The sequence below is a fragment of the Echinops telfairi genome, unplaced genomic scaffold (assembly GCF_000313985.2).
Source record: "Echinops telfairi isolate 266 unplaced genomic scaffold, ASM31398v2 ScPeMD7_22;HRSCAF=79, whole genome shotgun sequence".
NCBI classification, from domain to species: Eukaryota; Metazoa; Chordata; class Mammalia; order Afrosoricida; family Tenrecidae; genus Echinops; species Echinops telfairi.
The window spans coordinates 17,029,201-17,053,018 of NW_022103919.1; the positions used below are offsets into that span (position 1 = coordinate 17,029,201).

Sequence of the window (23,818 nt, forward strand, 5' to 3'; positions counted from 1 at the left end):
TCACCAGCAATGACCTTGGGGGAAAAGTCTGGGTCACTTTGGAGCTGTTCTTTCAAAGCATAGCATGTTTCCACTCAATGCTCTCGTTTTCTGGTCAATCAGAACCCATGGCACAAATTTTTCAGCGACCCTACTCATTCCCACATATTCCATTAAAATTTGCTGAACTGAGCTCCTAGATAGTCCAGATAACGTCTCTATCTCTTGAATGGTCCGTCGTCAGTCACTGAGCACAAACACGCCAATTCTGTGAATATTTTCATCCATTTGGCAAGTTCACAGATGTCCAGAATGAGGTTTGTCATCAATCAACACTTCACCTCTTATTTTTTTAGATATTATACTGGGGGCTCGGACAACTCGTATCACAATCCATCCATCCATCCATCCATCCATTGTGTCAAGCACATTTGTACATTTGCTTCCATCATCATTCTCAAAACATTTTTTTCTACTTCAGTCCTTGGTATCAGCTCCAAACCCTTGATAATTTCAAAATTGTTATTATTTTCTCATGTCTTACACTGTCTATTGTCTCCCTTCACCCACTTTTTTGTTGTCCGTCCCCCAGGGAGGGGGTTATATGTAGATCATTGTGATTGGTTCCCCCTTTTCCCCCTACCTTCCCCTTCCCCTCTTGGTATCACTACTCTCATTATTGGTCCGGAGGGGTTTATGTGTCCTGGATTCCCTGTGTTTTCAGCTCTTATCTGTACCAGCTTGCATCTTCTGATCTAGCTGGACTTCACCTCTTTTGAAATGAGAGAACGACTTAAATCACTTGAGTTTCCCCCATGGCAACGTCCTTGCTGTGTTCAATATCACAACAATTACTGCCTCATTTTTCCTGAGCAGGAAACAAAATTTCACAGCCGCATGCTCTTCTCTTAAATCAGCCATCACAAAAAATGAAGTTCAAGTGAAACTGCTTTTATGAAAAAATTATCTGTGACCAGAGAGAACCTTTCCAGGCAACACCACTGGTGAGGTGCTCGATGCTCACCTGATGCTCACCTAGCGGGAAAAACATGTATTACAAAAGCTTCACTCCGCCCAGTGCAATTCCAGTTTTTTTGTTTGTTTGTTTTTTGGGGGGGGTTATACACCTTGTATAGAGAAGTTAAGGCAGCAAACAGCTGCAAAATAATCCAGCAAGGACAAAATGGTGGTCCGTCTACTAATGGGCTACTAGTAGGGGTGATGGAAAAAGCGGATGGATTCAGGCAGAACTTACTGATGTTTCAGTTCAGGGGAAAAAGAAAAGGTGCGATTCAAATATAACTTCTGGATTGTACCTAGACCAAAGGGTTGGCAGTTCAAACCGACCAGCTGCCCCATTGAAGACAGTCGTGGCGCTTTGCTTCTGTAAAGGTTTAAAGCATTGGAAACACAGCGAGCCAGTTCCCCTCTGCCCTGTAAGACTGCTATGAGTTGGAATCAACTCAACATCTGCGGGTTACTGAAATGAGAAACTGCGATAAGAGCAGCCATGGAGGGAATCTAGGTATTCTGTTCTGACTGCATTATGGGGAAGGAACACAACAAGATGTCATGTGGACATTGGACAACAGTCTGAAATCTGAAGAGGACGATAGATACAGTGACTGACAGTCTGTGTATTATCTTTAAAGTCTCAGAGCTAGACAAGGGGACCCAAGTGCAGTGTGCAGACAGAGGAGGACATGTCCTAAGAGAAACTTCTAATCCTTAGAAGTTATGCAGCAGAGGAGATTACAAGAAAGACGAACACAGAGTAATGGCAAACCAGGATACTACAGTGCAGGAAAACCAAAAGGAGAAATTTTTTTAAGGTAGAGGATGTCCAACAGTATCAAATGCTTCTAAGGATTGAGTAGGATGAAGGCAGACATGCCGCCATTCATATTTGGCAACCATGGGCGCACTGGAACGGGCTCTGGGGAATGGCTGGGATGGAAGCCTGAAGGAGGCCTGGGGAGGAGAGAGCCAGGACAGGAAGTAAGTGCCCTTGATGAACATCTACCCCCAGCGCTGTTGCCGAGGAAAGGAAAGAAAACTGGAGTCAAGGTCAAAATGGAGTCTGAGTCAAAGAAAGCCTGGGGTGGTTTTTGGTTTGGATTTTCGTAGGAGATACTCGCTGATAAGAATGCCAATCTGTGGAGATGGGGGATGGTGGGAGCCCTAAAACCATGTGTAGAGTGTCTAGTCAGCCTGAGCCACTGGCAGATCCACTCCAGCCACAGGCAAGAGTCTGAACAGCCTACCATCTGGCAGAGACCACTGTATCTTTGAGTGCGCTGGACCGACCTAGATAGGTGGCCAGCTGACTGCCCTATAGACTGGACCTGAATATGTTCTGGGTGTAAGCGTCTCTTACTGGTTCCAGGACAGAAATTTCTCCCCTGGGTTTTTGAATGTTGTTGGGGATCTGGCCCTTCTTTTTCTCCTTCTTCTTCTTCTTTAATAAATCATTTTATTAGGGGCTTTTGCAGCTGTTATAAAAATCCCTACATCAATTGCATCCAGCATATTTGTGCATATGTTGCCATCATCATTTTCAAAACATTTTCTATTTGAACCCTTGGTATCAGCTCCTCTTTTTGCCTTCCTCTCCCACCCCACCTCCCTCGTGAACCCTTGATTAATTATAAATTATTATTTTCATATCTTACACTGTCCACTGTCTCCCTTCACCCATGTTTCTATTGTTCATCCCTCTGGTGGCAAGGGGAGTTTGTACGTGGATCCTTGCTATCAGTTCCCCCTTTCTCCCTCTTCTCCCCCCATCTTCCCCGTCCCCTCATGATATCACTGCTCCCATTGCTGTTCTTGAGGACTTTCTCTGTCCTGGATTTTGTGCGTTGAGAGCTCTTATCTGTACCAGTGTAAATGCTCTGGTCTAGCCAGATTTGTGAAGTAGAAGTGCAGTCATGATAGTAGGGGTGGTAGTGGTAAGCATTAAAGACCTAGAGGAAAGTTGTGTGTTTTGTGGGTGCTATACTACACCCTGACTGGCTCATCCCTTCCTTGTGACCCTTCTGTGAGGGGATGAGCAATTGTGTACAGATGGGCTTTCGGTCTCCTCTCTGACCACCCCCACCACCCCCGCAATTTGCATCGATATAGTTATTTGTTTTGGATCTTCTGATACCTAATAACTGATCCTGTTGACAAATCATGATCACACAGGCTTCCATGTAGATTTAGTTGCTTCCCTGCTAGATGGCACTTGTTTAACTTCAAGCCTGTAAGGCCCAGGTATTATATCTTATAATAACCAGGCATCATCAGCTTTCTTCACCGCATTTGTTTATGCACCTGCTTGGTCTTCAGCGATTGTTTCAGCAAGGTGAGCATCACAGAATGGCAGGTTATTAGAACAAAGTGTTCCTGCATTGAAGGAGTGCTTGAGTAAAGGCCAAATGTCCATCTACCTTAATACTTAACATATAAATAAATGTACACAGATCTATATTTCTATCATTATATATTAAATATATTTGCATATGCACATGCCTATATTTATACCTCTATAAATGTCTTTTGCCTCCTAGTTCTTTCCTCTATTTCCTTTTACTTTCCGCCTGCCCCACTATCATGTTTGACCTTCATTCGGCTCTCTGTACTTCCTCTTGGCTACATAGCACTTGATCAAACCCCACCAGGCATCCTATGCTCTCCTTGCCATTGATTTTAGGGCACTTATTGTTCCCTTGTCCCGGGGTTTGTTGGCTACCCCCTCCCTTTCCCCCATAGCCCCCTCTCCCAGGTCCCCCCAGAACCATTCATCCCATTGTTTTCTCCTAGGGATTGTATTTCCTGCCTATCTGATATAGATAGACAGGGAAAAAAAATAAGAGAAAAAAATGTCTATAAATAGTTTCAGGTCTGTCTGCTGACACTTACGAATGTTTTCCTAACAAGTCTAATGAGGTGCCCACTGAGTCCAACGTCTGTTTTCGGGACCCTTTGGGGTCTTCATTGCTTTACTCCCCTTGCTGCTCTGTTGTGCTCCTTTCGTTTCTCGTCCAGGTTGGGGGGTGGAGGGACAGGCAGGCAGTCTGTCCCATCTTATGCTTTATTTGTATCTTAGTCTCTATACTAGTATGTTTTTAGCTTTACCAGCTTAATGTGACTTTGGTCTTTATTGTTTTCTGTTGGTTCTCCCAGCTGGGAAGCTCAGGGGAAGAGGGTGCATAATGTGCATAACAGGTACAAGGGGTTATAGGGAATACAGGGATGATGGGGAAGGAAAGGGAATCTCGAAGGGAATGATGAAGACAGGAGGGGAGAGAGAGCACTAGGACGGACTGTGATGACATAACTCATCTTGGAGGCGATTTCACCAAAGGAAGGGGGATGCTCTAAACAATCAATGCAGGGGTGATTGGACAATTCGCCTTGATATTATTGAATGAATGACTGAACTATTGAATTATATGATGTGTAAGTTACTTGCCAATAAAACTGTTGAGGGGGGGGGTAAGAGTTCCACAGAAAGATTCTGGTAAAGAGGAAGCAACAGAATGCTGAAGGAGAGAGAGGAGGTCACTGTGGGCACAGAGAATGAAGGATGGAAATGCATGTGGAACTCAAGGCCAGGGTTCCGATCTGATGAGAACTCGTTGTCCATCATATCAGAAGGAATCATGGATAGAGTCGCTGGTAGATTGTGATTTAGTGGATAGTAACACAAGGAAGCTCATGTCTGGTAACTTCTGTTTTTAACAAGAAGGACAAGCAGTTCATTTGTAGAGAGCAGAGGGAAGAAGGCATCGGAATACAGGACAACATATGAATGTGCCACTTTCGAGAGCAGAAAGAGAACATACCAGGACCACTGGGCAATGTTGCATGCTGATTTAGGATGTATTTCCACAAGTTCAAAGTGACATCAGTCTGCCTGGCTTTTCTCAAGCAGTGCTTGGCTGGTTGGATACAGGCAAGGAGTAGATGTTTACCCAGGGTTGAGACTTCAGCAGGGCAATAAAACAGGGGAAGGAGGAGAGCAGTGTGGGGTCTCAAGTGAAGCATCACCGTGAAGACCACAGACTCTAAGCCCGGTGAAACAACAACCTGTTGCTTGCGTTTTCAGAAGTAGGAGTGCTCATGGGTTACTGGATGTGAGTGGGCTTCAATCTTCAGGGTCAGCTGTTTGAAACCACTAGCCATTCCAAGGAAGAAAGACGGAGCTTTCTACTCCCATAAAGAGTGGCCATCTCAGAAACTTACAGAGATGGTTCTACCCTGAGTTAGAGGGTCACCATGAGTGAGTTTGTTTGTTTGTTTGTTTGTTTGTTTGTTTGTTTGTTTGTTTTCAGAAGGAGATTGTTAGATCTTTATTTCAGGGTTCATTGTTCATTGGTTCAAACCACCCATCTTTCCATTAGTCACAGAGTAGCAGTAGTGATAGTAGTAGTAGCGTGATTAACCAATTGCTATACCTGAGACTCAAGCTTGATAACCAAGCCAAACTAACTGCCCATTAACTAGTCAATTCTAACTCATAATGACCTGAGAGGGGCAGAGTAGAACTGTTCTCTGTGGCTGTCTGTGTATCTTACAGAAGCGGAGAGACTCAGCTTTCTCCTTTGCAGCAGCTGGTAGGTTTGAACTGCTAACCTTGCAGTTAGCAGCCTAATGCCTAGCCTAATGCCTAGCCCACAATGCAACCAGGACTCCTAAGCCTAACAAAGAGGGAAGTAAATTCCTTAAGGGATTATGGCTGCTCTTCAAAATGTCACTTTCACAATTCGTCTTGGATTCTGACATCTTCTTCCTCTCCACTCTCTCCACATGCACTGGAGCTCTCGATGATGTAGAAGAGATGCCGCAATGCAGTTGCCAGAGCAGCAAATACGGACAGACAGGATTGGGCCATTAAAGGGTAGAACACTTAGAGATTCTGAGAGTCCTGTGGTAGTACAGGCTTATCAAATTCTTACATGCAGGAACAAAGTAAAAGTTTCCTATAAAAGAAAGCAAAACAGTACAGCGGCCTAAGGCATTCTTATAATGACTCTCCACATTGTATCTGCTCCCAATGGCTTCACCTTATAAAAGACTTCCAACGTGAAGAGAAAACAAGACATCCTTTCCAGCGCTCTGATTTTTGGCAGCTCTGCAGGTTAAAACTAAGATAACGAACACAAGTATCTCTGCGGCTTCTAATTCTCTAAATCTGAATAGCTTCTCCATCATCAGGGACAGCAACGAAATCAAACTTTGTACCAATGTCTCACAGTTTGATATTACTATATTATTCTTTTACCATTTGTAGAAATTGAAGATGAGCTAATCATTGGCAATGCATGTATTTTTCCTAACAGTAATCCCCACTATGGCTTCACCATAGATGTGTGCCATCAAACAAATTTCCTTTTATTTGAGACCTCCCAATTACCTTTATTCGTCCTCTGTTCAGTCATGTAGCTAAGTGAGTTGGCTTGCTTAATTTAATAGAGGGCCCAGTCTCATGCACATCACCTCGGTATGAGTCAGAATCAGCTCAATGGCAGTGAGCTTATAGCCAGAGAAATATCCAAGGGCAGGTTCACTAGCACCATCAGTTCTAAAACACCTACAGGAACCAGATAACTCTTGGATCTCTTTTCCTTCACATTGCGGTGGAGACAGGAAGAGTGAAAGACAGAGTCATAAAGGAGTTGTGTCAACACAACTTTGTCTTTACTTCCTTAAATTTGTTAGTTACTGGTTTTCATTTTCTGTTGTACAAACTTAGGAGAAAATCCCAGTTTACCATGTGCAAGATGGAGTTTCAAATAAAAGTAAAAAGAAAGCAAATTTTATACAAAACTAAAGCAATGTCTGGAGTGAAAAACAGCTGAATTTTTGTGGGAATCTGGCCCCCAAAGTAGGTTGGTGCTGAGAATGTGCAACTTGCAAACCACTCCTTGGAAGCAGTGGCTGCACTCAGAAGAGGAGAGGAAGATTGGTAGAGTTATTGCCAGTGCTGGGCTCTGACCCAGTGCTTCCAATAAGCAGAGTGAAGATGGACTACGTTACAAGCCGTGGTGAAGGAGGTGACAACGTGATGATGAAGGCCGTGTCATCCAAGGGAAAGATGTGCACCCTGCTCTACACGCAGTATTATCTGAACCGCACATGAGTTGGAGCCAGGAGATACTGGGCTGTGGAATGTGGAATTCTGGACCACACTCACACTACTTAGGGACAAGAATTAACCTCTGTTAAAATGGCCACAGGAGTTACTGCAGCTCCCCAACCGAGGTGCAGCAGCTCCACTTAATATTCCTGTCGGGTGAAACAGCCAAGCTCTTTTGTGCCTGTTTTTAAATGCACATTCTTAATATTCAATAGAATGCTACTCTTTAACAAACTCTTTACTCCCTGCCTCTCTGATGAAGCTTCCTGTGGTCTTTAAAGGGATTGTTAACCCAAGAACAGATAGCACTTTTTCTGCATGAGCAGGTTCGGCGGCACTCCATTAAGCCTCCCAGTATTTACTAGGAAGCGTCGTCTCTCACCTCTGAGGAGATGAGCCAGTTGTTCAGTGATGAGCTCAGGAGCCTCCTGGAGAATCTCTTTCACCACGAAGGAGGAGGACGAGTCTCGGGACTCAAACCCAGTGTCACTGGGCCCAACAGGATTAATGACTTTCACAACTGCTGACTCTAGAGCTGTGTCCTCACTGGAAAGCACATGAAGGAAAGGGAGAGACTGAGATGTGACATGTTTCCTTGCAGCTATTTAATCTTCGCTCCCCCACAAATGCCATCCTTTAGCATCTCTTTCATTCTTAATAGCCCAAAACACCAGTAACGCAAATGGCTCAGAAGAGTTAAACTTGATGATTTTCTACCTTTCATGATCGGTGCCCTGTTTCCAAGATACATAGAAACCTTAGCACCTTCGTGACCCATCTCTTGTTTTCCTCAAAAACAAAACAACACCAAAAAAAAAAACCAACACCAGCAAAAACTAAAAACCTCCGAATGCACTGCTATGAAATCGCTGCTGACTCCCAGTGGCTCTACAGAACAGGGTGACCCTGCCGCTGTGAGTTTCTCAGGCTGGAACTCTTTCTGGGAGTAGAAAGCCCAGTCTTTCTACTCGGAGCAGCTGTTGTAAGTACTTTAGGGGTATTTAGGTCATGTTGACACTATTAAATGATACTATAACACTGATTGAATTCGGGACACTGGAGAAGAATTTCTATATTTGAATTTTAGTGCTGATAAAGACTCTTCCAAGGACCATGGACTGCCAAAAGGACAAACAACTCCATCTTGGACGACGTACAGCCAGCATGCTCCTTAGCGGCAGTGATGGAGAGACTTGATCTCACACACTTCGGACATGCTGTCAAGAGAGACAGCCCCTAGAAAAGGGCACCGCAGTCGTGGGCAGCATAAAAGAGGAAAACCCTCAAGGAAATGGGACGTCACCGTGGCTGCACCACTGGGCTCCACCCTGGGACCAAGCAGGAGGCTGGCCCGGGACTGGGCAGTGTTTTGATCTGTTGTACGTAGGGTTGTGGAGAGTTGGAAGCAACCTGATGGCAGCTAAAAATAACGACATAAAATGCATTTTAAAATCCCGATTTAAAAAATGCGAAAACTGGAATAAGGAGGTCAAGAAATCCAGCCATGGTTATGCAGCTCATAAGTGAACTGACTGTCTCTAAAGCCTGTCAGTCTGGCCCCAAACCTTCAACTGTGCTGTAGGAAAAATGCTACCTGCTACTAAATGCTGCCAGCCATAATCCTTTATGGATACAACTAATATTTATTCTTTGCGCTGGTCTAAATCAAATGAGTGGCACTGGAGGAAACAAGCATGTTGGTTTTTAAAAGGATCTTATTTCTTAAACAATCCCCAACCAGATACATAACTTCAATCTTAAAACCAACCTTAAAGATAACTCTAAGGGTTTGGGATGACACACAATGGTTCACAGTTCTTTCCTTTGTCTTCTTATATCTTTTGTGAGTCTGTTCGCTGGCATGAGTAGTCTTGAAAACATTATCACAAATGTATCAAGTGTGTGATTTTCCTGAATACTGGTGATAAAGTCAGTCAAATAACTTAGGGATCACACTCAGCCAGTTGTCAACCATTATTGATACATACAATTCAGACCACTTCGATATGTTTCAAAGAGCAAGAGGACAAAACCTGCCATGCTCAGAGAGATCAATTTTTAAACACTCTTTAAAATATCTGAACTTTATACATGACATTGTAACAAAATCATACCTAAGTATGCTTCCTAGGAAAATTAAATAGAAAATTAGATACCAGCACAAGTTCTTATGTCATGCATATTCAGAGTTGTTTGCTCGTTAATGTCATCAACAATTTACAACTTGGAAAACTATGAAAAAATTAACATCTCAAACTGCTGAGAGGTAGAAGGGATAAGACTTTATTCAATAGCCTTCTAGTTCAGAGCTCAGCACATTAATTCTTTACAGACACTCCTGAACAAGGTGATACAATCCCCACAAGAGCCTGACGCTGAACCTTACCTGGCGAGCACGTTGCCGCCAACAAGCGTCAAGGATAACTTCCCTTCAGCATTTAGCTGATGCAGATTAATTTCATCTCGGAATATGTGGAATGACTCAGAGAGATTTAGCTCTTCTAAAATAAACCTCGTCTCGGTGAAATAGCTGAATTCGGTTCTCTGGATGTTCAGCACTGGCAAGCAGAGCACGCCAGGTGGGCTGACCTACCAAGAAAAAGTTGACTTAATCCCTCACAGCATCAGGAGGAAAATAAAAACAGACATTTTTTCTCAAGCTCAAGGGTAACAGGTACAGGAAATGTAAGGCCTTTGACCTCTCTACATTAGGTTTGGCATTCCTAACTTTTCTTGAACCACATAGGTACAACATTACCCATTAGTAAGTGGTCCTGAGTGTTTTTAACTTACAGATACTTCTCAGGGCTTAACTGAAATGTTTTATGTATCACTCCAGCCCCTTTACAATTAAATGAAAATTTTGGTGTGCTTTTTTTCTTTCTTCTTTTCTTTTTAAACATTCTTCTCTTCGGGAAAAGCAACAAGCTCTCATCAGTTAAGGAATTGTCAGGAAAATACTGAAGCAAGGCAGGAAGGGAAGTGTAAAGCAGGAAGGCATATGAGGGGGTCCGCCCCACCCACAAAGGATTTTTTTCAAGTCTATGATATTTAAATTATTTTTACAAAATCGTATCACCTTTAAAATTCCTCTCCATTATACTTAATACATAGTCGAATCTGTTATTCCATTCTTGGAAACATTTTTCAAACATCTCTTTGGATGGCTGACAGCACCTCCCTAATTTTTTTCTTCACCTCTTCTACGTCATCAAATCGCTATCCTTTCATGACCCTGTTCCTTCGTATAAACAAAAAGAAGTTGCATGGAGTGAGGTTGGGTGAGTAAGGTGTGTGAGGCAAGAGAGGCATACTGTTTTTGCCAAAAACTGGCACACTGAGATGGCTGTATGAGCAGGTGCATTGTTATGGTGGCAAAACCAGTCCCCTGTCTGCCACAAATCAGGCCTTTTTTGTTGCACACTGTCATGCAATCTTTTCAGAACCTCTAAATAGAAAGCTTGATTAACAGTATGTCCTGGTGGAATGAACTCCAAATGCACTATGAGTCGACTTTTTTTTTCCGCTTGGGAAGTTGACAGACATCCAGAACAGGGTTAGTCATCAATCAACATTTCACCTTTTTTGAAATGAGAAAACCACTCCTATACTGGAGTTTTTCCCAAAACGCTATCCTTGTAAGCTGCATTCAACAACAGTTTCTGCCACATTTTTCTCAAGCAGGAAACAAAATTTCACAAGCACATACTGTTCTTTTAAATCAGCCATCCCAAAAAATGAGGTTTGAGTGAAACATTCACTGTGACCAAAGAGAACCTTCCCAGGTGATGCCACTGGGTACACTAACTCAGAGCAAGCTGCTAGGTGCTCACCTAGCAGGAAAAAAATGTGTACTATGAAAGCTTTGCTCTGCCCAGCACAATTCTGGGGTTTTGGGGTACCCCGTCATATACCCTGTTGAAATGGGGTATCTGCCACTCAGCTGAGACCAATTGTTTACATGCAGAAATCCAGGACTCATCTAGAAAAATCCTCTCATTACGCATAAGAGGCTAAGAATGTACATTTTAAAGTGTAATCTATGATATCTAATTATTACAGTGAGTTTTGTCTGTTTGTAATTCCATATACAATTAATTCTATAAAAACTCAATAAATCTGACCTGGCCCACAGATAAACAGATGTGTGATTTCTATTGCTTCCTGATATTATTTTAAAAGCTCTTGTAATAACAAATCTTTATAGTATTTTTCTAACTTAAGACAGTGGTGGAGAAATAAAGGTGGATAACACTCCCAAGGACCATCAAGTGAATTCCAGCTCATGTGTCAAGAACAGAATTGCTCTATAAGGTTTTCTTGACTACAAGCTTTATAGAAGCCACCTGCCAGGTCTTTCTCCCATGGCACTGCTGTATGGATGTGGAAGCCAACCTTTGGGTTCGTAGCGGAGTGTAAGCCATTTCACAACCCAGGGACCTGGAAACCAAATCTCACTATTGCCAAATCAAGTCCCACAGTAACCATTTAGGACTGAGTAGAATGGCCTCCTAGGCTTTCCAAGGCTATAAATCTTTACAGGCGCTGATAGACACATCTTTATCCCATGGAAAAGCTAGTGAGTTTTAACTCTCAGCCTCTCAGTAGTCAAGGACTTTAACTAACCACTGCCCCACAAGATCCTAAGGGATGAGTCCAAACCCACTGCCATTCAGTCGGTTCCAATTCTCTGCCCTACAGAATGGAGTCGAAACTCCTTGGATTTTCTCTGGGAGCAGAAAGCCTCGTCTCTTTCTAGAGCTGTATCTAAACCTGATATTGAATCTTGAGTGCAAAAGAGGAATTGATACCCAAGTTAAGAGCATGTTGCTTGAGCCTGTCCTGTCAGGATTTATACCAGAATTGGAGTAAAAAAGGACATAGGTTCTAGCTCAGCTTCGCTGGGTGACTTTGAGAAAGCCATTTCCTCTCTGAGTCTTAGTTTTCCCATCTGTAGAATGGGTGGGCTGGTTTACATGAAGCCATGTATGTGAAGCTTCAGAGTACTGTGTTCATGTTGCTATACCAGGTGCTAATATCCTGAGAAAGTGTTAGGAAAACAGGAAGAGCAGATTCTCAAGAAGAATCAAAAGGCTTCTAGCAGGGGGAACAGGTCGATAAACTATGAGGAAGGCACAGCAATATAACACATTTCCGTATGTAGCCCTACGGTAAATCCATAGTTACCTCCATGCTGAGTGGCAAGCCTGAAAAGGCAAGAGAGCCACACATTTCTGTATTTTTATCCATCATATATTGTTGTCCCAGTGCAGGGCCGCTATGAGTCAGCATTGACCCTGTGAGTTTGGTTACTGATTGGAGCAATATAACTGGCTTAACACACTCAGTGGCTAACCAGAATATTGGCAGTTCCAGAGCAGCCATAGGTTCTTTGGGTGCAAGGCCTGGAATCTACCACTAAAAAACAATCAGTCACTAGAAACCCCACGAGGCATAGTTCTAGCCCAACACATGCAGGGCTGCCAAGAACTGGGTTGACTCCATTGCAACCAGTGGATTATCACTCCTCCCTATTTTATCTATCCAAACCCCTTTCCCCACCTTTTTTGTTGGGTGCAATTATATGTATTTAAAGCATTGTTGTTAGTAGCTGCAACATTTCATTTCCTTTTTAAGGGTTTTTATCCATGCCTTTTTCCATGTGAAAGTCAATCTACTTCCATTATACCTAGATTAGCAACATTTTTTCCTTATTGAGTCAAAATATGCAGTTAATAAGATCATTTAATAAGATTAGTGTTTTACATGCATGTCTTGACACATGCACATTTATCTCCTCATACCAATTAATCTCCTTTGTAAAGTTCAATGAATTTTAGGATAAATTTGATATAAAGCCCACATGTAGAGCTCAGACTATTACAGCCGGCATTTTTGTCAGCTGCTGCCCTAAAGCAGTTCTTGCCCCCCACAGCTCATTCTGGAACACTGGTTCTCATGTGCATTTAAATCACTCCCGATCAGCTAAGCATACTGTTTGAGGCCAAGGAGCCAAGTACAATTGGGATTTTAAAAATCCAGACTCCAGAAATTTCAAATTTTGATTAAGTTTAAAATAGCACTCAGACATTCATATTGTGCTTTTTCTTAGGCTTTAAAGTGAACTATTACCCTGAGCCACTGAGTTTGGGGGAATATAAAATTTTAAATGATCTATTGACAGGTCTCCCACCCCTGTACACATGCCACAAGAAGTCTTGGTGGTACAATGGTTAAGTGCTGGACTGCTAACTGAAAGGTTGGTGGTTTGAACCCACTAGCTGCTTCTCAGGAGAAAAGACCTTTCAATAATCCCCTGTAAAGATGATCACCCAGAAAACCCTCTGGGCGTCCTCCTTCACCCAGTTCTACTAGCGAGAGTCAGAACCAAGTCAATGGCCTCAACACACAGCATGCCAGAGCCCTCAGGGTAGGAGGACTCTTGCTCAGGGGAGGCTAGCATTACCTAGGCATGAGCTCGCTGTGCAGTGCAGACAAAAGGAACAACCAGCACACGGGTTGACAGCTTGCAGTTGGACAGCGCAACAATTGCTCGGTGGCTGAGATTCTTGTCAATACACTCTGTCCTTCATATGCAGTTTATTCTGCATATATTTTTCTACTCCCAAGGACTAGACTATCCAAGGCAGACAAAATAAGGTTAAACAAAACAAAAATTCAGACCCTTACTTTCATTACCTTTCCTAATTCCCATAACAATTAAATTCTTTTATTTGAAAATATTGTTTTATTTTATTTGAAAAAATCGACAATTTGAAAACAATGTTTTATGGAGGCAGTCATTAAAAATAGCCAGAACAATGCAAACCATCTAGTAGGTGTATATTTGTCAATTCATAAATTGCAGTACTTTATTTTCTGTAACAACGAACCAGAGCATGAAATATTATGCTGATGACTGTTTTCCAGGAAGTGTGTGTCCTTACAGGTTATGTAATAACTAAACTATAAAAAGCATCGGCTTTTCTCACCTTCTCTAGAAAGTAAGCATATGTAAAGGCAGAGATGAGAGAATCCAAGTCACAAGATTTATGTCCAATAACCACGTGGACTTTCTCCAAGCGTTTGCTTCGATTCTGAAACAAATTCAAATGAAAAGTCAAATTTTTAACCTGAAAAGGATCAATAGAAACAGGAAACCCTTAATATTTTTAAGCAATGCCTGAACTAATGCAGAACTCTGTACATGTATCATAAAGTTTGTTGGGCTTTTTGCATACTTTTTTTCTTTCATTCATTTTTTTTATATAAATCATCTTATTGGGGGCTCTTACAGTTCTTACCACATCCATACATACATCCATTGTGTCAAGCACATTTGTACAGATGCTGCCATCATCATTTTCAAAACATTTTCTTTCTACTTGAGCCCTTTTTCCCTCCCTCATCCCCTCTCACCCACGTGAACTCTTGATAAATTATAAATTATAATTGTTTTCATATCTTACACCATCCGTTGTCTCCCTTCATCCATGTTTCTGTTGTTTGTCCCCCTGGGGTGGGGGTGGGGGGTTTTCTATATCTAACCTTGCTATCGGTTCCCCTTTTCTCTCCCTACCCTCATGGTATTGCTACTCTCATTTCTGTTCCTGGGGAGTTGATCTGTCCTGGATTTCATGTGCCGAGAGCTTTAATCTGTACCAGTGTATATGCTCCTATATAGCCAGGTTTGTAAGGTTGAACTGCAGTCATGATAGTGGTGGGGAGGAATCATTAAAAAAAATAGAGGAATGTTGTGTATTTCATCAGTGCTATACTGCACCCTGGCTGTCTCATCCCTTCCTTGTGACCCTTCTGTGAGGTGATGTCCAATTGTCTACAGATGGGCTTTGGTTCTGCACCCCAACTCCCATCATTTGCATTGGTATTTTTGTTTGTTTGGGGTCTTCTGATGCCTGATACCTGATCCTGTTGACACCTTGTGATCACACAGGCTGGTGTGCTTCTTCCATGTGGGCTTTGTTGTTTCCCTGCTAGATGACCACTTGTTTAACTTCAAGTCTTTGAGACCCCAGACATTATATCTTTTAATAGATGGGCACCATCAGCTTTCTTCACCACATTTGCTTATGCACCCATTTTGTCTTCAGCAATCATGTTGGGAAGGTGAGCATCATGGAATGCCAGGTTATTAGAACAAAGTGTTCTTGAGTTGAGGGAGTTCTTGAGTAGAGGCCCAATTCCCGTCTGCGACCTTAATACTTAACATATAATACATGTATATAGGCCTCTATCCCTATAACTATATATTAATATATTTACATATGTTCATGCCTATATTTATACCTCTATAAATGTCTTTTGCCTCCTAGTTCCTTCTTCAATTGCCTTTTACTTTCCTCCTGTCCCACTATCATGTTAGATGTTTTTTCAGCTCTCAGTAATTCCTCTCGGCTACATTTCCCTTGGTCAAACCCCACCAGGCATTCTACAACCTCTTTACCAATGATTTTAGATCTTTTGTTTTTCCCTTGGTATCATGAAGTTTTTAGCATGAGAACATAAATTTAACAATCAGATGTATGCTTGCACAAACTGTAGCAAACAGTGGTGACAAGAAAATGTGGTTCTATTAAGATTACCCAGATTGTAACCACATATTAACTGGATCTTGAAATCATAAGTTTTAGGTAAAAAAGCAATCTTGTTCTAAGGAGCAGTTGCATAGTATTCTACAAAATTCCATCACATGCTTCTTAATTCATGAAGCAAACACGGCAGCCATGTATATGTTCCTGGAATTCAATGCAGACACATAAACTCAATTTGACAGGCATTTATTTTTTCCATGTCAGGTGATACATTCTCTCTGCGTTATACTCTATAATTTGGAAAATGAAATTGCAACACGTTTCCAATCCCAGAGAAAGAGATATGATTAGTATAATTACTTTAAAGTTACAAGACTCTTAAAGATTATGTATAGTCACTTCTCTGAAGGAGAATAAATACTTTTTTTTTGTCTGATTAACTCAATCCTTAATTAAATATTTCTTTATAAAACACTGACTGCCTGGGGCCAGACCAAATCAGGGATACATATGGTAGCCAACTAAAAAGGAGGGAGGGGAGAAAAAAAAAAAAGAAATGGGTAGCAGGGGAACAGGGTACTAACCCACCTAAAGGGGAGTGTATTATTTATACCTCCACAGGGAAAGAGGGACCAGACTTCAACCTGGTGCTCCAAGATGTGAATGCAACACACCGGCATGAAGCAGGGAACCAGTAGAAAGGTCTGAGGGGCCGGCCCCAATCCCAACTACGTGGACAGCTGCCCCTTCCTCCAAAAGAATTCACTTCAGAGGACAGCACTGAAGCTACAGTTCAGGGAGAGGGACAAGTCTGATCAGAGCACATAGGTGCAAATGAAGGGAGAGGAAGAGAGAGTGGAGCACATTTTGGCCCATCAAACCTTGAGGATGATATCCCCCACTCAGAGCAGCCAATACACAGAGAGCACCATATGGCTGGCCCCACTATGAGACATGACAGCCCTCACTGACCCATAGCCCTACAGGGGACAACACTGGAGACACAGTGTGGGAATTGCGCCCTATCTGACCCCACCACACCGAGGCAAAACACTAACAGCAACAGAACAGCAAGGGGAGTAGAGCAAGGAAGTCCCAAGACTTCGGGGCCAGGGTGTGGCACCCCATCAGTCTCCACCAGAAAACACTCCTAAAAGTCAACAAGCAGACCTTGAACTATTTACAGGCTTTTCTTTTTTTGGTCATCGGACTGGTTGTTGTTGTTTTGTTTTCTTTTTTCATTTTGTTTTGCTCTGTCTTGTTTTTGTGCATATTATTATCTCTGCAGGTCTATCTAGATAAGGTAGACTGGATAAACAATCTGGAGGAGAAAATAACAGGGGGGACATTGGAGAGGGGAAGGTGGTGGAAAAGAAGTGGTGTTAACAAACCCAGGGACAAGGGAACAACAAGTGATCCAAAATCGGTGGCAAGGAGAGTATAAGAGACCTGGTAGGGCTTGATCAAGGGCAATGTAACCAAGAGGAATTACTGAAACACAAATGAAGGCTGAGCATGATAGTGGGACAAGAGGAAAGTAAAAGGAAATAGAGAAAAGAAGTAGGAGGCAAAGGGCATTTATAGAGGTCTAAATAAAGGCATGTACATATGTAAATATATTTATGTATGATGATGGAGAAGTAGATCTATATACATATATGTATAGGTTTAGTATTAGGGTAGCAGATGGACATTGGGCCTCCACTCAAGTACGCAGTCAATGTGAGAACACTTTTTTCTATTAAATCGGCATTCCATGATGCTCACCTTCCCAACATGATCGCTGAAGACAAAGCGGGTACATAAGCAAATGTGGTGAAGAAAGCTGATGGAGCCCAGCTATCAAAAGATATAGCACCTGGGGTCTTAAAGGCTTGAAGGTAAACAAGCCACCATCTAACTCAGAAGCAACAAAGCCCACATGGAAGAAGCACACCAACCTGTGTGATAACAAAGTGTTGAAGGGATCAGGTAGCAAGCATCAAAAATCATACCATTGTGAATGTGGGGGAGTGTAGGGTGGGGACTCAAAGCCCATTTTTAGGCAACTGGACATCCCTTTACAGAAAGATCATGGGGAAGAGAGGAGCCAGTCAGAGTGCAGTGTAGCAACAATGAAACATACAACTTTCCTCTAGTTCCTAAATGCTTCCTCTCCCCCACTATCATGATCCCAATTCTATTTTAAAACTCTGGCTAAACCAGAAGATGTAAACTGGTACAGATAGAAACTGGAAACACGGGAAATCCAGGACAGATAAACCTCTCAGGACCAGTGCTGGGAGTGGCGATACTGGGAGGGTGGAGGGAGGGTTGGTTGGAAAGGGGGAACCGATTACAAGGATCTACATATAACCTCCTTCCTGGGGAATGGACAACAGAAAGTGGGTAAAGGGAGACAGACATCGGACAGTGTAAGACATGACAAAATAATAATAATTTGTAAATTATCAAGGTTTCATGGTGGTGGGGGGAGTGGGAAGGCAGGGAAAAATGAGGAGCTGATACCAAGGGCTCAAGTAGAAAGCAAATGTTTTGAAAATGATGAGGGCAATAAATGTACAAATGTGCTTGAAAAAAAAAAGTTGTATTCTATGATCCGGGCAACAAATGTACAAATGTGCTTGACAGAATGAATGTATGTATGGATGGTGATAAGAGTTGTATGAGCCCCCAAAAAATGACTTAAAGAAAGAAAAAAAAAAGATTGACTACCCTTTGAAAATCTGGGCTGGAGATTCCAAAGACACACAGCTTCCAGAAAATTCCATCACAAACCTGTCCACTACAGATCATTGAGACATAAATGTATACCTTTATAGTCATGTCAGAGATGCCAGACATGTGCACATCCTCTACTTTCCTCCTTTGCTGGAACATGTTTCTTTAAAGCCAAATGGAAAGATAATTCTATTCCAATTCTGCTCTAAAGCCTATGCAAAAAGTTAGACTTTTAGTGACCGGTTAGTATATATATTTCTCTATAGTTAGAGGGTTATTCCTTTATCTGCATATCAAAATTAAAACATTTATTTAGTAGCTTATGAGGTGTTTTTAAATTGAATCAGTAAGGTTTCTAGTGTTTGTATAGAAGTACTGGCAGTAGAATCAGGAACAGGTTAAATGACCAGATTGTAGCCTAGGGCACATGTTAAAACTTTCAAGGAAATAGGTGAAGCCTCTATTGGTTACAGGCAAAGATAGCAGGATCAGTGTTGCAGATAGATCATTAAGAATGTAATACTATTAAATTGATTCAGATGGACTTATATTTTATAAAATAAACTGAATCTTAGAAAAACGGTATTTAACTAAAATATGAACTATGAAAACAACTATAACTCCCTTCTCTTATCATCACCCTATGGAGCTCCTGTTTCTTCCATCCCTAACTTCTTTCCTCAGCAATCTAGAGCTCACTCAATTAGCTGAGCAGCCTTTCAGAGCTTTAGTCCAGTTCCCAGTCTCAAAACTGGGCTGCTTCCCCTGTGCAAGACAGGCATTCTAGAAGCACCTAAAGAAGTTTAGGGAAATGGAATTATACACCATTACAACATAAACAAAGTCATTAGCAAATCATATTACTGTAATGAGTCACTGTTCCGAGAAACTCAACAGTCTAAATAGACATTACCTCATTTCTCCTCCCAGGCCCTGTAAGGCAGATTGTAAGATTAATAACACTTTTTAATAGGTCAATAGAGTCTGTGGTGGGGCCAGAGTTGTTCCCAGAACCCATGACCCAGTACAGTGAGTCCTGTCCGCTCTGACCTCTCCATAATGCCATAACGACTTCAGTGTTCATACAAAGATGAGCACAAGAGAAGAGGGAGAAGGAAAATGTAGAATATGCGTTCTAAATACAGAATGTCCTCAGACATGTGCAGCACAGCTGCCCAATCTGATTACTTATCAAGGTTCAATAGCATCCAGGTATGACTCTGTGTTCAATTTTAACCTGACAGCAAGGAAGACAAGAAGGAAATAGGCAGGTCTGCCTGTCAGTTCATTTGGAAAAACAAACCCAATTATTCTTGGAAAAATAATGGAACCCAATAAAATTATAAAATCCAAATAAGGTGGAGTGATTCTGAGCCTGCTAAAATTATATCTATTTCTTCCTTTCCACACAAAGCGATGTGACATTGAGTAAGGTCATGCCACAGAACAGAGCCATCCAATCCTCCTTCCAGAGCAAAATTATGGGAACTGCCTTGGGTGCCAGGCCACTCTTGTCAGGCTCTCTGTTTTTTCCTTGTGTCAGGTAGTGTTCTCTTGAAAATCCTGATTTTGTTTTTCTAGAGAACACTACCTAACACAAGCAAATATATATATATATATACATATACATATAATATATATGTATGTGAGTATAATTATATAGTTAAATATCATTACATAATATATATTATATATTATAATGTTATATAATATATAATATAGTTATATATATATGTATACATACACACACAAATAGGTTTAAACAGCTAGAAGGTATAGAATTGCTAATTAATTCACACAGCAGTACAAGAGGGCTCAGTTCAACTCACTTTCAGAGAAAAAATCATCTACTGAAGATCCTTCAACTCAAGTGGGCTGCCAAGGTCAAGAAAGCAGAAAGCAGTCTACCCTCAGGCAAGACAGGCAGATTCAGCCCCACAGGCAGCAGACAGCAGGGTGGGGCAGCAACAGTCATTAGCGCTGGGAACTTAGTGAAGCAGGCCTGGATGGGATTTCAGACTCAAGGAAGCACAGCTAAGCAGGTCTCAAAAAAACCTTAAGTGCTAGCAAGAGGATCCACAGGTTGGCTCAGCCTACAGGTAGTGCAGCACATGGTTGAGGCAAAGAACTAGGTCAAGCAGGAGCATGCTGATCTGATTTCCAGGGAGGAAGAGACAGGCTGGGGCCTCGGAAAGCCTTTATCTCGGTCGCCCTCCAATCAAACTGTGACCTGATTAAACTCTACCTACAGGTTCCTATGGAGCATTCGTTGGTACAATAAACCTAACTATCACACTGCACTTACATACTTTCTTCCCACTCCTCAGTCATAGCTTCTCTCAGGACTTCCATTCACTCAATCTGTCATTCACAGTCAGTTCCTCCTCCAAGGGACCCTTTCCACCATAATGTACCATTCCCGTACCCTTCTTCAATCAGTTTTTCCCAATGCGGTAGCTTGTAGGCTGCTGTGATCCTGAAAACTTTGCCACTAGTTCTTCAAATACCAACAGTCACCCTAGGTGAACAGGTTTTAATAGAACTTCCTGTCTAAGAACAGACGACTGAGAAGGAATAGACTGTCCACTTCTGAGGGATTTGCATAACATTGTCAGTTAGGTCCTGGAAGATGAGCCCTTTACGTTGGAAGGCACTCAAAACGCAACTAAGAAAGAGCTGCTTTCTCAAAGTACAGTCATCTGTAATGATGTGAATGAAGTAAGGCTTTTGAGACCTTCATTACTTGATGGGCTTGGCTCAAAATGAGAATAAACAGCTACAAACATCTATTAGCAATAGATACATGGAGTATACAAAATATGAATCTAGGAAAATTGAAAATCAACAAAAATGAAATGGAACACATAAGATAAATATATAAAGGAGGTATTAATGAGCTGAAGAGAAGCCCAGTAGCCCTGGCTATGAGTTGGACTATGATCTGCAAGGTCAGCAGTTCAAACCATCAGCCTGCTCCTTGGAAAAAAGACAAGGCTTTCTGCTCCTGTAAAGAGTTGCAGGCTCATAAACCCTCAGGGGCTGGGGTCACTGTGAGGTGGAATAGACTCAATGGAAGTGAATCTGGTTTTTGGTTTTTAATGAGCTGAAATTGACTGTTAATGGCTATTTTTAATCAGATAAATATTTTGTTTCCTATGACAAACTCAAAAGGAATAGAGTCACATTCATTGTCAAAAAGAACATTTCAAGATCTACCTTGCAGTGCAATGCTTTTATAAAATAATACCTATGCACATACAAGGAAATCCAGTTAATACAACTATTATTCAAATTTATGCACCAATCAATGAAGCCAGTGATGAAGAAATTGACAAACTGTACCAACTTCTTCCATCTGAAATTGATCAAACAAGAATCAAGATGCATGGATAATTATTGGCAACTGGAAAAGTTGGAAACAAAGAAGAAGGAACGGTAGTTTGAAAATATGGAATTAAGTAGCTGGAAAATATGGTCTTGGTGATAGAAACTAAGCTGATTATCACAAAATAGAATTTAGCAAGACTAATGACTTCTTTCTTGCAAATACCTTTTTTGAACAACATAAGCAGTGACTGTATATATGGGCCTGGCCAGGCGGAAAACACAAGAATCAAATTTTTTATATCTGTGGGAAGTGATCATTAGGTGTCAGATTTGAGCTGATGTCAAGGATTTCAAGAAGAAAGAAAATGTTTTGAAACGGACTGTTGTAGCAACTGTACAATACTACGTGATGTGATTGAACTGTGGGATGTTATGATATCTTTAAGAGCTCCCGATAAAATGATAAAAAAGAAAAAGAAAAATTGATGTGGGGGTGGTTGCACAATTCTCCTTGATATGATTGAACGATTGCATCATACAACATGTAAATTACTTGCCAATAAAACTGTTAAAGAAATAAAACATTACAAAGGTCTCTTAGTGTTTGTTATTTGCTCTTAAGCTATTAAGAAGAGGGCCCTGTTGGCCCCTTTCTATTTCCTCTCTCCACATATTCATAGAATTAGTATGTCCAGTCCTCATGTCTTTGTCCCTTGATAATTTCTGAGTGGTACAAAGGGTTTAAAGCATTTGACTACTAAAATATCGAAAGCTCAAGTGTGTCCAGAGGTAGCTCCAAAGAAAAGCCAAACCATCTACTTCTGAAAACTCAGCCGTTGAAAACCCGACAGGGCAGAGTTCTATTTGGACACACATCAATGGGGTCACCATGCAGTAAGGACAACTGGTTTTTCTATCCATTTCAAACTGGGGTTTGAATTATTCACAAATTTCTGGATGGTTCTCAAATAAATGTGGCGTGTGCAGTTTTGTCGATTTCATTTGTTATTTTCATCCCATAAATATTTACTGAGAGCTCGTTTTGTTCCAGCTCCTAAGCCCTAGGGTTGCAGCAGTCAGACAAACAGAAGTCCCCGCCCCTGTGGACTTACATTAGTGCAAGGAGACATAATGACCGGAAACACTGGATTATGGTAAATGGGGAAAACAATAGCATGAGGGGAAGTATATGCTGAGGTGAGGCTCACTGTGAAGGTTGAGGACCCAAGGACCCCTCCAGCCAATGGAAATGTTCCCAGGAAAGAGCATGCCTGAAGTGTTCAAGAATTAATTACTGCCCATTCTGTACATTTTCTATGTGTGACTTTGCAAACTGCTAACCATGAGTGAACAGACTGAGTAAGCAAATATCCATTTCCTGGTATTGACACAGCATATCCAGCATTTAAGAATCTCAAGGGACAGGCAACTCACAGCCAACTCCTGAACCCAGTTCCGCCTACGCCCAACACAAAATAGAATCTTGATAATGGGTTGAAATAGATATGGCACTGCTTTATCATTTAGATAGGCTTCTAAATAGCTGAATAGAACCCTTCCTTATGAATGCACAAGAGGAAATATAAGGCGCATGCACCTCAAAGCACAATTTTAATGTGCTGTCAAAGTGTAATCCTGTATGTCGCTAAAATAAGACTTCTTAATGAAGTTCATTTTCTATCTCTTTCTTAAAGTCACCAAAGTGCCCAAGCACTCACTGTCCATTAAAGGAGACTGCACTTGTGAGGCAAATGCACCTTCAAGCCCATCTGCAGAAAACAGCACAATTGATCAAAAAGAAACGACCTCACCATTCACCTTCCCAGAAACTAAGGCTGCTTCGGCCTCTAATTTTGCACATAAACCTTCTCATCAATGTGTCCAAGCAAGATACTATGACTTCTCAATACTCATTCTACCTAATCCTCATTTTTGAACATTATTTTTTCAAAAATAATTCATTGAAATATTATTTGTCTGCTAAGTGGATGCCTGCCCCTCCCCCAAGAAGAAGTTATTTCAAAGGATGGCACTGAATCCGCAGCTTCAGGAGAAGGATATATCTGACCAGAGCACACAGGAGCAGATGACGGGGGAGGAGGAGAGACTGGAG

At 41.6% G+C, this 23,818-nt stretch overlaps 1 protein-coding gene across 1 annotated transcript in view; it reads right to left on the reverse strand.

The window, feature by feature from the left end:
* The window catches only part of LOC123521509 (protein prune homolog 2-like), an 84,332-nt gene extending 65,795 nt beyond the window's left edge, over positions 1–18,537 (reverse strand). The window contains exons 1-4 of the mRNA XM_045288530.1: positions 18,472–18,537; positions 14,098–14,202; positions 9,492–9,694; positions 7,488–7,651 (exon numbers count right to left, since the gene is read on the reverse strand). Coding sequence (XP_045144465.1) covers positions 7,488–7,651; positions 9,492–9,694; positions 14,098–14,202; positions 18,472–18,537 — 538 coding nt within the window. The remainder of the gene's footprint in view (positions 1–7,487; positions 7,652–9,491; positions 9,695–14,097; positions 14,203–18,471) is intronic.
* Positions 18,538–23,818: the final 5,281 nt, after the last annotated feature.